General features: G+C 52.7%; 1 protein-coding gene across 1 annotated transcript in view; it reads right to left on the bottom strand.

Moving 5' to 3' along the window:
• heatr6 (HEAT repeat containing 6) overlaps positions 1-17,622 on the bottom strand; it is a 92,666-nt gene that overhangs the window by 11,224 nt on the left and 63,820 nt on the right. Inside the window, exon 16 of the mRNA XM_045717488.2 lies at positions 10,742-10,864. Coding sequence (XP_045573444.2) covers positions 10,742-10,864 — 123 coding nt within the window. The remainder of the gene's footprint in view (positions 1-10,741; positions 10,865-17,622) is intronic.

Consider the following 17,622-nt stretch of genomic DNA (forward strand, 5'->3'; position numbering starts at 1 on the left):
TGAACCAGCTGGGTGTTATAAACAGACTCACCACCACCCTGACTAGCTGAACCAGCTGGGTGTTATAAACAGACTCACCACCACCCTGACTAGCTGAACCAGCTGGGTGTTATAAACAGACTCACCACCACCACCCTGACTAGCTGAACCAGCTGGGTGTTATAAACAGACTCACCACCACCACCCTGATTAGCTGAACCAGCTGGGTGTTATAAACAGACTCACAACCACCCTGACTAGCTGAACCAGCTGGGTGTTATAAACAGACTCACCACCACCCTGACTAGCTGAACCAGCTGGGTGTTATAAACAGACTCACCACCACCACCCTGACTAGCTGAACCAGCTGGGTGTTATAAACAGACTCACCACCACCACCCTGACTAGCTGAACCAGCTGGGTGTTATAAACAGACTCACCACCACCCTGACTAGCTGAACCAGCTGGGTGTTATAAACAGACTCACCACCACCACCCTGACTAGCTGAACCAGCTGGGTGTTATAAACAGACTCACCACCACCCTGACTAGCTGAACCAGCTGGGTGTTATAAACAGACTCACCACCACCCTGACTAGCTGAACCAGCTGGGTGTTATAAACAGACTCACCACCACCCTGACTAGCTGAACCAGCTGGGTGTTATAAACAGACTCACAACCACCCTGACTAGCTGAACCAGCTGGGTGTTATAAACAGACTCACCACCACCCTGACTAGCTGAACCAGCTGGGTGTTATAAACAGACTCACCACCCTGACTAGCTGAACCAGCTGGGTGTTATAAACAGACTCACCACCACCACCCTGACTAGCTGAACCAGCTGGGTGTTATAAACAGACTCACCACCACCCTGACTAGCTGAACCAGCTGGGTGTTATAAACAGACTCACCACCACCACCCTGACTAGCTGAACCAGCTGGGTGTTATAAACAGACTCACCACCCTGACTAGCTGAACCAGCTGGGTGTTATAAACAGACTCACCACCACCCTGACTAGCTGAACCAGCTGGGTGTTATAAACAGACTCACCACCACCCTGACTAGCTGAACCAGCTGGGTGTTATAAACAGACTCACCACCCTGACTAGCTGAACCAGCTGGGTGTTATAAACAGACTCACCACCACCACCCTGACTAGCTGAACCAGCTGGGTGTTATAAACAGACTCACCACCACCCTGACTAGCTGAACCAGCTGGGTGTTATAAACAGACTCACCACCACCACCCTGACTAGCTGAACCAGCTGGGTGTTATAAACAGACTCACCACCACCCTGACTAGCTGAACCAGCTGGGTGTTATAAACAGACTCACCACCACCCTGACTAGCTGAACCAGCTGGGTGTTATAAACAAACTCACCACCCTGACTAGCTGAACCAGCTGGGTGTTATAAACAGACTCACCACCACCCTGACTAGCTGAACCAGCTGGGTGTTATAAACAGACTCACCACCACCACCCTGACTAGCTGAACCAGCTGGGTGTTATAAACAGACTCACCACCACCCTGACTAGCTGAACCAGCTGGGTGTTATAAACAGACTCACCACCACCCTGACTAGCTGAACCAGCTGGGTGTTATAAACAGACTCACCACCACCACCCTGACTAGCTGAACCAGCTGGGTGTTATAAACAGACTCACCACCACCCTGACTAGCTGAACCAGCTGGGTGTTATAAACAGACTCACCACCACCACCCTGACTAGCTGAACCAGCTGGGTGTTATAAACAGACTCACCACCACCACCCTGACTAGCTGAACCAGCTGGGTGTTATAAACAGACTCACCACCACCACCCTGATTAGCTGAACATGCTGGGTGTTATAAACAGACTCACCACCACCACCCTGATTAGCTGAACATGCTGGGTGTTATAAACAGACTCACCACCACCCTGACTAGCTGAACCAGCTGGGTGTTATAAACAGACTCACCACCACCCTGACTAGCTGAACCAGCTGGGTGTTATAAACAGACTCACCACCACCCTGACTAGCTGAACCAGCTGGGTGTTATAAACAGACTCACCACCACCACCCTGACTAGCTGAACCAGCTGGGTGTTATAAACAGACTCACCACCCTGACTAGCTGAACCAGCTGGGTGTTATAAACAGACTCACCACCACCACCCTGACTAGCTGAACCAGCTGGGTGTTATAAACAGACTCACCACCACCCTGACTAGCTGAACCAGCTGGGTGTTATAAACAGACTCACCACCACCACCCTGACTAGCTGAACCAGCTGGGTGTTATAAACAGACTCACCACCACCACCCTGACTAGCTGAACCAGCTGGGTGTTATAAACAGACTCACCACCACCACCCTGACTAGCTGAACCAGCTGGGTGTTATAAACAGACTCACCACCACCCTGACTAGCTGAACCAGCTGGGTGTTATAAACAGACTCACCACCACCCTGACTAGCTGAACCAGCTGGGTGTTATAAACAGACTCACCACCACCACCCTGACTAGCTGAACCAGCTGGGTGTTATAAACAGACTCACCACCACCACCCTGACTAGCTGAACCAGCTGGGTGTTATAAACAGACTCACCACCACCCTGACTAGCTGAACCAGCTGGGTGTTATAAACAGACTCACCACCACCACCCTGACTAGCTGAACCAGCTGGGTGTTATAAACAGACTCACCACCCTGACTAGCTGAACCAGCTGGGTGTTATAAACAGACTCACCACCACCCTGACTAGCTGAACCAGCTGGGTGTTATAAACAGACTCACCACCACCCTGACTAGCTGAACCAGCTGGGTGTTATAAACAGACTCACCACCCTGACTAGCTGAACCAGCTGGGTGTTATAAACAGACTCACCACCACCACCCTGACTAGCTGAACCAGCTGGGTGTTATAAACAGACTCACCACCACCCTGACTAGCTGAACCAGCTGGGTGTTATAAACAGACTCACCACCACCACCCTGACTAGCTGAACCAGCTGGGTGTTATAAATAGACTCACCACCACCACCCTGACTAGCTGAACCAGCTGGGTGTTATAAACAGACTCACCACCACCCTGACTAGCTGAACCAGCTGGGTGTTATAAACAGACTCACCACCACCCTGACTAGCTGAACCAGCTGGGTGTTATAAACAAACTCACCACCCTGACTAGCTGAACCAGCTGGGTGTTATAAACAGACTCACCACCACCCTGACTAGCTGAACCAGCTGGGTGTTATAAACAGACTCACCACCACCACCCTGACTAGCTGAACCAGCTGGGTGTTATAAACAGACTCACCACCACCCTGACTAGCTGAACCAGCTGGGTGTTATAAACAGACTCACCACCACCACCCTGACTAGCTGAACCAGCTGGGTGTTATAAACAGACTCACCACCACCCTGACTAGCTGAACCAGCTGGGTGTTATAAACAGACTCACCACCACCCTGACTAGCTGAACCAGCTGGGTGTTATAAACAGACTCACCACCACCACCCTGACTAGCTGAACCAGCTGGGTGTTATAAACAGACTCACCACCACCACCCTGACTAGCTGAACCAGCTGGGTGTTATAAACAGACTCACCACCACCACCCTGATTAGCTGAACCAGCTGGGTGTTATAAACAGACTCACCAACCACCCTGACTAGCTGAACCAGCTGGGTGTTATAAACAGACTCACCACCACCCTGACTAGCTGAACCAGCTGGGTGTTATAAACAGACTCACCACCACCACCCTGACTAGCTGAACCAGCTGGGTGTTATAAACAGACTCACCACCACCCCTGACTAGCTGAACCAGCTGGGTGTTATAAACAGACTCACCACCACCCTGACTAGCTGAACCAGCTGGGTGTTATAAACAGACTCACCACCACCACCCTGACTAGCTGAACCAGCTGGGTGTTATAAACAGACTCACCACCACCACCCTGACTAGCTGAACCAGCTGGGTGTTATAAACAGACTCACCACCACCACCCTGACTAGCTGAACCAGCTGGGTGTTATAAACAGACTCACCACCACCACCCTGACTAGCTGAACCAGCTGGGTGTTATAAACAGACTCACCACCACCCTGACTAGCTGAACCAGCTGGGTGTTATAAACAGACTCACCACCACCACCCTGACTAGCTGAACCAGCTGGGTGTTATAAACAGACTCACCACCACCACCCTGACTAGCTGAACCAGCTGGGTGTTATAAACAGACTCACCACCACCCCTGACTAGCTGAACCAGCTGGGTGTTATAAACAGACTCACCACCACCACCCTGACTAGCTGAACCAGCTGGGTGTTATAAACAGACTCACCACCACCACCCTGACTAGCTGAACCAGCTGGGTGTTATAAACAGACTCACCACCACCACCCTGACTAGCTGAACCAGCTGGGTGTTATAAACAGACTCACCACCACCACCCTGACTAGCTGAACCAGCTGGGTGTTATAAACAGACTCACCACCACCCTGACTAGCTGAACCAGCTGGGTGTTATAAACAGACTCACCACCACCACCCTGACTAGCTGAACCAGCTGGGTGTTATAAACAGACTCACCACCACCACCCTGACTAGCTGAACCAGCTGGGTGTTATAAACAGACTCACCACCACCCTGACTAGCTGAACCAGCTGGGTGTTATAAACAGACTCACCACCACCCTGACTAGCTGAACCAGCTGGGTGTTATAAACAGACTCACCACCACCCTGACTAGCTGAACCAGCTGGGTGTTATAAACAGACTCACCACCACCACCCTGACTAGCTGAACCAGCTGGGTGTTATAAACAGACTCACCACCACCACCTGACTAGCTGAACCAGCTGGGTGTTATAAACAGACTCACCACCACCACCCTGACTAGCTGAACCAGCTGGGTGTTATAAACAGACTCACCACCACCCTGACTAGCTGAACCAGCTGGGTGTTATAAACAGACTCACCACCACCCTGACTAGCTGAACCAGCTGGGTGTTATAAACAGACTCACCACCACCCTGACTAGCTGAACCAGCTGGGTGTTATAAACAGACTCACCACCACCCTGACTAGCTGAACCAGCTGGGTGTTATAAACAGACTCACCACCACCACCCTGACTAGCTGAACCAGCTGGGTGTTATAAACAGACTCACCACCACCACCCTGACTAGCTGAACCAGCTGGGTGTTATAAACAGACTCACCACCACCACCCTGACTAGCTGAACCAGCTGGGTGTTATAAACAGACTCACCACCACCCTGACTAGCTGAACCAGCTGGGTGTTATAAACAGACTCACCACCACCCTGACTAGCTGAACCAGCTGGGTGTTATAAACAGACTCACCACCACCACCCTGACTAGCTGAACCAGCTGGGTGTTATAAACAGACTCACCACCACCACCCTGACTAGCTGAACCAGCTGGGTGTTATAAACAGACTCACCACCACCACCCTGACTAGCTGAACCAGCTGGGTGTTATAAACAGACTCACCACCACCACCTGACTAGCTGAACCAGCTGGGTGTTATAAACAGACTCACCACCACCCTGACTAGCTGAACCAGCTGGGTGTTATAAACAGACTCACCACCACCCTGACTAGCTGAACCAGCTGGGTGTTATAAACAGACTCACCACCACCACCCTGACTAGCTGAACCAGCTGGGTGTTATAAACAGACTCACCACCACCCTGACTAGCTGAACCAGCTGGGTGTTATAAACAGACTCACCACCACCACCCTGACTAGCTGAACCAGCTGGGTGTTATAAACAGACTCACCACCACCCTGACTAGCTGAACCAGCTGGGTGTTATAAACAGACTCACCACCACCCTGACTAGCTGAACCAGCTGGGTGTTATAAACAGACTCACCACCACCCTGACTAGCTGAACCAGCTGGGTGTTATAAACAGACTCACCACCACCCTGACTAGCTGAACCAGCTGGGTGTTATAAACAGACTCACCACCACCCTGACTAGCTGAACCAGCTGGGTGTTATAAACAGACTCACCACCACCACCCTGACTAGCTGAACCAGCTGGGTGTTATAAACAGACTCACCACCACCCTGACTAGCTGAACCAGCTGGGTGTTATAAACAGACTCACCACCACCACCCTGACTAGCTGAACCAGCTGGGTGTTATAAACAGACTCACCACCACCACCCTGACTAGCTGAACCAGCTGGGTGTTATAAACAGACTCACCACCACCCTGACTAGCTGAACCAGCTGGGTGTTATAAACAGACTCACCACCACCACCCTGACTAGCTGAACCAGCTGGGTGTTATAAACAGACTCACCACCACCACCCTGACTAGCTGAACCAGCTGGGTGTTATAAACAGACTCACCACCACCACCCTGACTAGCTGAACCAGCTGGGTGTTATAAACAGACTCACCACCACCACCCTGACTAGCTGAACCAGCTGGGTGTTATAAACAGACTCACCACCACCACCCTGACTAGCTGAACCAGCTGGGTGTTATAAACAGACTCACCACCACCCTGACTAGCTGAACCAGCTGGGTGTTATAAACAGACTCACCACCACCCTGACTAGCTGAACCAGCTGGGTGTTATAAACAGACTCACCACCACCCTGACTAGCTGAACCAGCTGGGTGTTATAAACAGACTCACCACCACCCTGACTAGCTGAACCAGCTGGGTGTTATAAACAGACTCACCACCACCCTGACTAGCTGAACCAGCTGGGTGTTATAAACAGACTCACCACCACCCTGACTAGCTGAACCAGCTGGGTGTTATAAACAGACTCACCACCACCACCCTGACTAGCTGAACCAGCTGGGTGTTATAAACAGACTCACCACCACCACCCTGACTAGCTGAACCAGCTGGGTGTTATAAACAGACTCACCACCACCACCCTGACTAGCTGAACCAGCTGGGTGTTATAAACAGACTCACCACCACCACCCTGACTAGCTGAACCAGCTGGGTGTTATAAACAGACTCACCACCACCACCCTGACTAGCTGAACCAGCTGGGTGTTATAAACAGACTCACCACCACCACCCTGACTAGCTGAACCAGCTGGGTGTTATAAACAGACTCACCACCACCACCCTGACTAGCTGAACCAGCTGGGTGTTATAAACAGACTCACCACCACCACCCTGACTAGCTGAACCAGCTGGGTGTTATAAACAGACTCACCACCACCACCCTGACTAGCTGAACCAGCTGGGTGTTATAAACAGACTCACCACCACCACCCTGACTAGCTGAACCAGCTGGGTGTTATAAACAGACTCACCACCACCACCCTGACTAGCTGAACCAGCTGGGTGTTATAAACAGACTCACCACCACCCTGACTAGCTGAACCAGCTGGGTGTTATAAACAGACTCACCACCACCACCTGACTAGCTGAACCAGCTGGGTGTTATAAACAGACTCACCACCACCCTGACTAGCTGAACCAGCTGGGTGTTATAAACAGACTCACCACCACCCTGACTAGCTGAACCAGCTGGGTGTTATAAACAGACTCACCACCACCCTGACTAGCTGAACCAGCTGGGTGTTATAAACAGACTCACCACCACCACCCTGACTAGCTGAACCAGCTGGGTGTTATAAACAGACTCACCACCACCCTGACTAGCTGAACCAGCTGGGTGTTATAAACAGACTCACCACCACCCTGACTAGCTGAACCAGCTGGGTGTTATAAACAGACTCACCACCACCCTGACTAGCTGAACCAGCTGGGTGTTATAAACAGACTCACCACCACCCTGACTAGCTGAACCAGCTGGGTGTTATAAACAGACTCACCACCACCCTGACTAGCTGAACCAGCTGGGTGTTATAAACAGACTCACCACCACCCTGACTAGCTGAACCAGCTGGGTGTTATAAACAGACTCCCACCACCCTGACTAGCTGAACCAGCTGGGTGTTATAAACAGACTCACCACCACCACCCTGACTAGCTGAACCAGCTGGGTGTTATAAACAGACTCACCACCACCCTGACTAGCTGAACCAGCTGGGTGTTATAAACAGACTCACCACCACCCTGACTAGCTGAACCAGCTGGGTGTTATAAACAGACTCACCACCACCCTGACTAGCTGAACCAGCTGGGTGTTATAAACAGACTCACCACCACCCTGACTAGCTGAACCAGCTGGGTGTTATAAACAGACTCACCACCACCACCCTGACTAGCTGAACCAGCTGGGTGTTATAAACAGACTCACCACCACCACCCTGACTAGCTGAACCAGCTGGGTGTTATAAACAGACTCACCACCACCACCCTGACTAGCTGAACCAGCTGGGTGTTATAAACAGACTCACCACCACCACCCTGACTAGCTGAACCAGCTGGGTGTTATAAACAGACTCACCACCACCCTGACTAGCTGAACCAGCTGGGTGTTATAAACAGACTCACCACCACCCTGACTAGCTGAACCAGCTGGGTGTTATAAACAGACTCACCACCACCCTGACTAGCTGAACCAGCTGGGTGTTATAAACAGTGGTGAGACCAGTCTACAGTGGGATGTGGCCTGTCTAGTGGTGAGCCCAGTCTACAGTGGGATGTGTCCTGTCTGGTCTAGTGGTGAGACCAGTCTACAGTGGGATGTGGCCTGTCTAGTGGTGAGACCAGTCTACAGTGGGATGTGGCCTGTCTGGTCTAGTGGTGAGACCAGTCTACAGTGGGATGTGGCCTGTCTAGTGGTGAGACCAGTCTACAGTGGGATGTGGCCTGTCTAGTGGCGAGACCAGTCTACAGTGGGATGTGGCCTGTCTAGTGGTGAGACCAGTCTACAGTGGGATGTGTCCTGTCTAGTGGTGAGACCAGTCTACAGTGGGATGTGGCCTGTCTAGTGGTGAGACCAGTCTACAGTGGGATGTGTCCTGTCTAGTGGTGAGACCAGTCTACAGTGGGATGTGGCCTGTCTGGTCTAGTGGTGAGACCAGTCTACAGTGGGATGTGGCCTGTCTAGTGGTGAGACCAGTCTACAGTGGGATGTGTCCTGTCTAGTGGTGAGACCAGTCTACAGTGGGATGTGGCCTGTCTAGTGGCGAGACCAGTCTACAGTGGGATGTGTCCTGTCTAGTGGTGAGACCAGTCTACAGTGGGATGTGGCCTGTCTGGTCTAGTGGTGAGACCAGTCTACAGTGGGATGTGTCCTGTCTAGTGGTGAGACCAGTCTACAGTGGGATGTGGCCTGTCTGGTCTAGTGGTGAGACCAGTCTACAGTGGGATGTGGCCTGTCTAGTGGTGAGACCAGTCTACAGTGGGATGTGTCCTGTCTAGTGGTGAGACCAGTCTACAGTGGGATGTGGCCTGTCTAGTGGCGAGACCAGTCTACAGTGGGATGTGGCCTGTCTGGTCTAGTGGTGAGACCAGTCTACAGTGGGATGTGGCCTGTCTAGTGGCGAGACCAGTCTACAGTGGGATGTGTCCTGTCTAGTGGTGAGACCAGTCTACAGTGGGATGTGGCCTGTCTAGTGGTGAGACCAGTCTACAGTGGGATGTGTCCTGTCTAGTGGTGAGACCAGTCTACAGTGGGATGTGGCCTGTCTAGTGGTGAGACCAGTCTACAGTGGGATGTGTCCTGTCTAGTGGTGAGACCAGTCTACAGTGGGATGTGTCCTGTCTAGTGGTGAGACCAGTCTACAGTGGGATGTGGCCTGTCTGGTCTAGTGGTGAGACCAGTCTACAGTGGGATGTGGCCTGTCTGGTCTAGTGGTGAGACCAGTCTACAGTGGGATGTGGCCTGTCTAGTGGTGAGACCAGTCTACAGTGGGATGTGGCCTGTCTAGTGGTGAGACCAGTCTACAGTGGGATGTGGCCTGTCTAGTGGCGAGACCAGTCTACAGTGGGATGTGGCCTGTCTAGTGGTGAGACCAGTCTACAGTGGGATGTGTCCTGTCTAGTGGTGAGACCAGTCTACAGTGGGATGTGGCCTGTCTAGTGGTGAGACCAGTCTACAGTGGGATGTGGCCTGTCTGGTCTAGTGGTGAGACCAGTCTACAGTGGGATGTGGCCTGTCTAGTGGTGAGACCAGTCTACAGTGGGATGTGTCCTGTCTAGTGGTGAGACCAGTCTACAGTGGGATGTGTCCTGTCTAGTGGTGAGACCAGTCTACAGTGGGATGTGGCCTGTCTAGTGGTGAGACCAGTCTACAGTGGGATGTGGCCTGTCTAGTGGTGAGACCAGTCTACAGTGGGATGTGGCCTGTCTAGTGGTGAGACCAGTCTACAGTGGGATGTGTCCTGTCTAGTGGTGAGACCAGTCTACAGTGGGATGTGGCCTGTCTGGTCTAGTGGTGAGACCAGTCTACAGTGGGATGTGGCCTGTCTAGTGGTGAGACCAGTCTACAGTGGGATGTGGCCTGTCTAGTGGTGAGACCAGTCTACAGTGGGATGTGTCCTGTCTAGTGGTGAGACCAGTCTACAGTGGGATGTGGCCTGTCTAGTGGTGAGACCAGTCTACAGTGGGATGTGGCCTGTCTAGTGGTGAGACCAGTCTACAGTGGGATGTGTCCTGTCTAGTGGTGAGACCAGTCTACAGTGGGATGTGTCCTGTCTAGTGGTGAGACCAGTCTACAGTGGGATGTGGCCTGTCTGGTCTAGTGGTGAGACCAGTCTACAGTGGGATGTGGCCTGTCTGGTCTAGTGGTGAGACCAGTCTACAGTGGGATGTGGCCTGTCTGGTCTAGTGGTGAGACCAGTCTACAGTGGGTATGTACCTCTCGTAGACACGGGAACAGAATGTAGACTCCCAGAGCTCTGACTGCAGCAGCCTTCACCAGAGAGTTATCACTGTAGGTCAGCCCCAACAATACTGTTACACACAGAACCTGGCTCTTCTCCTAGACAGAGAGAGAGAGAGAGAGAGACGGACAGACGGACAGGCGGACAGGACAGACAGAGAGAGAGCAGCCACGGAGACACACAGAGAGACAAAGAGGTAATTAAAATACAAAAAAATATCAAAATGTTTAGCTACACCTGAATTCAAGTCTCCAATTTAAAGCACTTCAAACCCAAGAGCTGAGCCCAGAAACGAGCCCTCTCAGTCAGCTGGTGGTGGGACTAATGTTTACAATATTGAAAGAAAAATACATCTCAAAGCCGACTAAATTGCTATCTGGCCTTAAACAGAGAATATGAATTGGCTGATTATCTCTACTCTGTCAGAGATACGAAGCAGAGACAGATCCTTACCAAGTACTGGCTGACAGAGAGAGACAGAGACTGACAGAGAGAGACAGAGACTGACAGAGAGAGACAGAGACTGACAGAGAGAGACAGAGAGAGACAGAGAGAGACAGAGACTGACAGAGACTGACAGAGAGAGACAGAGACTGACAGAGACTGACAGAGAGAGACAGAGACTGACAGAGAGTCACAGAGACTTACCAAGTACAGGCTGACGGGAGCAGAGACGACAGAGACTGACAGAGAGAGACAGAGACTTACCAAGTACTGGCTGACAGAGAGAGACAGAGACTTACCAAGTACTGGCTGACAGAGAGAGACAGAGACTGACAGAGACTGACAGAGACTGACAGAGAGAGACAGAGACTGACAGAGAGAGACAGAGAGAGACAGAGACTGACAGAGAGAGACAGAGAGAGACAGAGACTGACAGAGAGAGACAGAGACTGACAGAGAGAGACAGAGACTGACAGAGAGAGACAGAGACTGACAGAGAGAGACAGAGAGAGAGAGAGAGAGACAGAGACTGACAGAGAGAGACAGAGACTGACAGAGAGAGACAGAGACTGACAGAGAGACAGAGACTGACAGAGAGAGACAGAGAGACAGAGACTGACAGAGAGAGAGAGAGACAGAGACTTACCAAGTACTGGCTGACAGAGAGAGACAGAGAGAGACAGAGAGAGACAGAGACTGACAGAGACTTACCAAGTACTGCCTGACAGAGAGAGACAGAGACTGACAGAGAGAGACAGAGAGAGACAGAGACTGACAGAGAGAGACAGAGACTGACAGAGAGAGACAGAGACTGACAGAGAGAGACAGAGACTGACAGAGAGAGACAGAGAGAGACAGAGAGAGACAGAGACTGACAGAGAGAGACAGAGACTGACAGAGAGAGACAGAGACTGACAGAGAGAGACAGAGACTGACAGAGAGAGACAGAGACTGACAGAGAGAGACAGAGACTGACAGAGAGAGACAGAGACTTACCAAGTACTGGCTGACAGAGAGAGACAGAGAGAGACAGAGACTGACAGAGAGAGACAGAGACTGACAGAGAGAGACAGAGACTGACAGAGAGAGACAGAGACTGACAGAGAGAGACAGAGACTTACCAAGTACAGGCTGACAGAGACTGACAGAGAGAGACAGAGACTGACAGAGAGAGACAGAGACTGACAGATAGAGACAGAGACTGACAGAGAGAGACAGAGAGAGACAGAGACTGACAGAGAGAGACAGAGACTTACCAAGTACTGGCTGACAGAGAGAGACAGAGACTGACAGAGAGAGACAGAGAGAGACAGAGACTGACAGAGAGAGACAGAGACTGACAGAGAGAGACAGAGAGAGACAGAGAGAGACAGAGACTGACAGAGAGAGACAGAGACTGACCAGAGACTGGCTGACAGAGACAGACCAGAGACTGACAGAGCGAGACAGAGAGAGACAGAGACTGACAGAGAGAGACAGAGACTGACAGAGACAGACAGAGACAGACAGAGACTGACAGAGAGAGACAGAGACTGACAGAGAGAGACAGAGACTGACAGAGAGAGACAGAGAGAGACAGAGACTGACAGAGAGAGACAGAGACTGACAGAGAGAGACAGAGACTGACAGAGAGAGACAGAGACTTACCAAGTACTGGCTGACAGAGAGAGACAGAGAGAGACAGAGACTGACAGAGAGAGAGAGAGACTGACAGAGAGAGACAGAGACTGACAGAGACAGACAGAGACAGACAGAGACTGACAGAGAGAGACAGAGACTTACCAAGTACAGGCTGACAGAGACTGACAGAGACAGACAGAGACAGACAGAGACAGACAGAGAGAGACAGAGACTTACCAAGTACAGGCTGACAGAGACTGACAGAGAGAGACAGAGACTTACCAAGTACAGGCTGAGTGCCCACCAATTGGCAATAGAAACCGGCAGACATAAAAGACATGGCTACCCAAAGAGGAGCTGAACGAAGGTAGAAACAGAGATGACACTTTCTCCTTTACTGGGATAAATATTCCTTTATTCACAGAAATGAACACATTTATTCCAAATGTGAACTTGTTAAATCCAGAGGAAAAACAAATACTCATGGTGAAGGAGCAACGGCTCCTCTTGGGGATCCTTAATAAATATATAGCTCCTCTTGCAGCCAAATATGCATTTGCCTTCCACAGCCTGAGGCACACTGAACAAGGGGGGCAGGTAGCCTAGTGGTTAGAGTGGAGGGATGGCAGGTAGTCTAGTGGTTAGAGTGGAGGGGGGGTAGGTAGCCTAGTGGTTAGAGTGGAGGGATGGCAGGTAACCTAGTGGTTAGAGTGGAGGGATGGCAGGTAGTCTAGTGGTTAGAGTGGAGGGATGGCAGGTAGCCTAGTGGTTAGAGTGGAGGGATGGCAGGTAGCCTAGTGGTTAGAGTGGAGGGGGGGTAGGTAGCCTAGTGGTTAGAGTGGAGGGGGGGTAGGTAGTCTAGTGGTTAGAGTGGAGGGATGGCAGGTAGTCTAGTGGTTAGAGTGGAGGGATGGCAGGTAGCCTAGTGGTTAGAGTGGAGGGATGGCAGGTAGCCTAGTGGTTAGAGTGGAGGGGGGGTAGGTAGCCTAGTGGTTAGAGTGGAGGGGGGGTAGGTAGTCTAGTGGTTAGAGTGGAGGGATGGCAGGTAGTCTAGTGGTTAGAGTGGAGGGATGGCAGGTAACCTAGTGGTTAGAGTGGAGGGGGGGCAGGTAGTCTAGTGGTTAGAGTGGAGGGGGGGTAGGTAGCCTAGTGGTTAGAGTGGGGGGGGGGGGGGGGGGGGGGCAGGTAGCCTAGTGGTTAGAGTGGAGGGATGGCAGGTAGTCTAGTGGTTAGAGTGGAGGGATGGCAGGTAGTCTAGTGGTTAGAGTGGAGGGATGGCAGGTAGTCTAGTGGTTAGAGTGGAGGGATGGCAGGTAACCTAGTGGTTAGAGTGGAGGGGGGGTAGGTAGCCTAGTGGTTAGAGTGGAGGGATGGCAGGTAGTCTAGTGGTTAGAGTGGAGGGATGGCAGGTAACCTAGTGGTTAGAGTGGAGGGATGGCAGGTAGCCTAGTGGTTAGAGTGGAGGGATGGCAGGTAGCCTAGTGGTTAGAGTGGAGGGATGGCAGGTAGCCTAGTGGTTAGAGTGGAGGGGGGGTAGGTAGCCTAGTGGTTAGAGTGGAGGGGTGGTAGGTAGCCTAGTGGTTAGAGTGGAGGGGGGGTAGGTAGCCTAGTGGTTAGAGTGGAGGGATGGCAGGTAGCCTAGTGGTTAGAGTGTAGGGGGGGTAGGTAGCCTAGTGGTTAGAGTGTAGGGGGGGTAGGTAGCCTAATGGTTAGAGTGTAGGGGGGGGGGGGGCAGGTAGCCTAGTGGTTAGAGTGGAGGGATGGCAGGTAGCCTAGTGGTTAGAGTGTAGGGGGGGTAGGTAGCCTAGTGGTTAGAGTGGAGGGATGGCAGGTAGCCTAGTGGTTAGAGTGGAGGGATGGCAGGTAGCCTAGTGGTTAGAGTGGAGGGGGGGGGGGGGGGGCAGGTAACCTAGTGGTTAGAGTGGAGGGATGGCAGGTAGCCTAGTGGTTAGAGTGGGGGGGGGGGGGGGGGGCAGGTAACCTAGTGGTTAGAGTGGAGGGATGGCAGGTAGCCTAGTGGTTAGAGTAGAGGGATGGTAGGTAGCCTAGTGGTTAGAGTGTAGGGGGGGGGGGGGCAGGTAACCTAGTGGTTAGAGTGGAGGGGGGGTAGGTAGCCTAGTGGTTAGAGTGGAGGGATGGCAGGTAGCCTAGTGGTTAGAGTAGAGGGATGGTAGGTAGCCTAGTGGTTAGAGTGTAGGGGGGGGGGGGCAGGTAACCTAGTGGTTAGAGTGGAGGGGGGGTAGGTAGCCTAGTGGTTAGAGTGTAGGGGGGGGGGTAGGTAGCCTAGTGGTTAGAGTGGAGGGATGGTAGGTAGCCTAGTGGTTAGAGTGGAGGGGGGGTAGGTAGCCTAGTGGTTAGAGTGTAGGGGGGGTAGGTAGCCTAGTGGTTAGAGTGTAGGGGGGGTAGGTAGCCTAGTGGTTAGAGTGTAGGTAGCCTAGTGGTTAGAGTGGAGGGGGGGGGGGGCAGGTAACCTAGTGGTTAGAGTGGAGGGGGGGTAGGTAGCCTAGTGGTTAGAGTGGAGGGATGGCAGGTAGCCTAGTGGTTAGAGTGTAGGGGGGGTAGGTAGCCTAGTGGTTAGAGTGGAGGGATGGCAGGTAGCCTAGTGGTTAGAGTGTAGGGGGGGTAGGTAGCCTAGTGGTTAGAGTGTAGGTAGCCTAGTGGTTAGAGTGTAGGTAGCCTAGTGGTTAGAGTGGAGGGGGGGGGGGGCAGGTAACCTAGTGGTTAGAGTGGAGGGGGGGTAGGTAGCCTAGTGGTTAGAGTGGAGGGATGGCAGGTAGCCTAGTGGTTAGAGTGTAGGGGGGGTAGGTAGCCTAGTGGTTAGAGTGTAGGGGGGGTAGGTAGCCTAGTGGTTAGAGTGGAAGGGGGGGCAGGTAGCCTAGTGGTTAGAGTGGAGGGATGGCATGTAGCCTAGTGGTTAGAGTGGAGGGATGGCAGGTAGCCCAGTGGTTAGAGTGGAGGGATGGCAGGTAGTCTAGTGGTTAGAGTGGAGGGATGGCAGGTAGCCTAGTGGTTAGAGTGGAGGGATGGCAGGTAGCCTAGTGGTTAGAGTGGAGGGATGGCAGGTAGCCTAGTGGTTAGAGTGTAAGGGGGGGGGGGGGGTAGGTAGCCTAGTGGTTAGAGTGGAGGGGGGGTAGGTAGCCTAGTGGTTAGAGTGGAGGGATGGCAGGTAGCCTAGTGGTTAGAGTGGAGGGATGGCAGGTAGTCTAGTGGTTAGAGTGGAGGGATGGCAGGTAGTCTAGTGGTTAGAGTGGAGGGGGGGTAGGTAGCCTAGTGGTTAGAGTGGAGGGATGGCAGGTAGCCTAGTGGTTAGAGTGGAGGGATGGCAGGTAGTCTAGTGGTTAGAGTGGAGGGATGGCAGGTAGCCTAGTGGTTAGAGTGTAAGGGGGGGGGGGGGGTAGGTAGCCTAGTGGTTAGAGTGGAGGGATGGCAGGTAGCCTAGTGGTTAGAGTGGAGGGGGGGTAGGTAGCCTAGTGGTTAGAGTGGAGGGATGGCAGGTAGCCTAGTGGTTAGAGTGGAGGGATGGCAGGTAGTCTAGTGGTTAGAGTGGAGGGATGGCAGGTAGCCTAGTGGTTAGAGTGTAAGGGGGGGGGGGGGTAGGTAGCCTAGTGGTTAGAGTGGAGGGATGGCAGGTAGCCTAGTGGTTAGAGTGGAGGGATGGCAGGTAGCCTAGTGGTTAGAGTGGAGGGATGGCAGGTAACCTAGTGGTTAGAGTGGAGGGATGGCAGGTAGTCTAGTGGTTAGAGTGGAGGGGGGGTAGGTAGCCTAGTGGTTAGAGTGGAGGGGGGGGGGGGCAGGTAGCCTAGTGGTTAGAGTGGAGGGATGGCAGGTAGTCTAGTGGTTAGAGTGGAGGGATGGCAGGTAGCCTAGTGGTTAGAGTGGAGGGATGGCAGGTAGTCTAGTGGTTAGAGTGGAGGGATGGCAGGTAACCTAGTGGTTAGAGTGGAGGGGGGGTAGGTAGCCTAGTGGTTAGAGTGGAGGGATGGCAGGTAGCCTAGTGGTTAGAGTGGAGGGATGGCAGGTAGCCTAGTGGTTAGAGTGGAGGGATGGCAGGTAGCCTAGTGGTTAGAGTGGAGGGATGGCAGGTAGCCTAGTGGTTAGAGTGGAGGGATGGCAGGTAGCCTAGTGGTTAGAGTGGAGGGGGGGTAGGTAGCCTAGTGGTTAGAGTGGAGGGGTGGTAGGTAGCCTAGTGGTTAGAGTGGAGGGGGGGGTAGGTAGCCTAGTGGTTAGAGTGGAGGGGGGGTAGGTAGCCTAGTGGTTAGAGTGGAGGGGGGGCAGGTAGCCTAGTGGTTAGAGTGGAGGGATGGCAGGTAGCCTAGTGGTTAGAGTGGAGGGGGGGGGGGGGGGCAGGTAACCTAGTGGTTAGAGTGGAGGGATGGCAGGTAGCCTAGTGGTTAGAGTGGAGGGGGGGCAGGTAGCCTAGTGGTTAGAGTGGAGGGATGGCAGGTAGCCTAGTGGTTAGAGTGGAGGGATGGTAGGTAGCCTAGTGGTTAGAGTGGAGGGGGGGGGGGGGCAGGTAGCCTAGTGGTTAGAGTGGAGGGATGGCAGGTAGCCTAGTGGTTAGAGTGGAGGGGGGGGGGGGGGGCAGGTAGCCTAGTGGTTAGAGTGGAGGGATGGCAGGTAGCCTAGTGGTTAGAGTGGAGGGATGGCAGGTAGCCTAGTGGTTAGAGTGGAGGGGGGGTAGGTAGCCTAGTGGTTAGAGTGTAGGGGGGGTAGGTAGCCTAGTGGTTAGAGTGGAGGGATGGTAGGTAGCCTAGTGGTTAGAGTAGAGGGATGGTAGGTAGCCTAGTGGTTA

This window comes from Salmo salar, chromosome 04 (assembly GCF_965601325.2).
Source record: "Salmo salar chromosome 04, fSalSal1, whole genome shotgun sequence".
Lineage (NCBI taxonomy): Eukaryota > Metazoa > Chordata > Actinopteri > Salmoniformes > Salmonidae > Salmo > Salmo salar.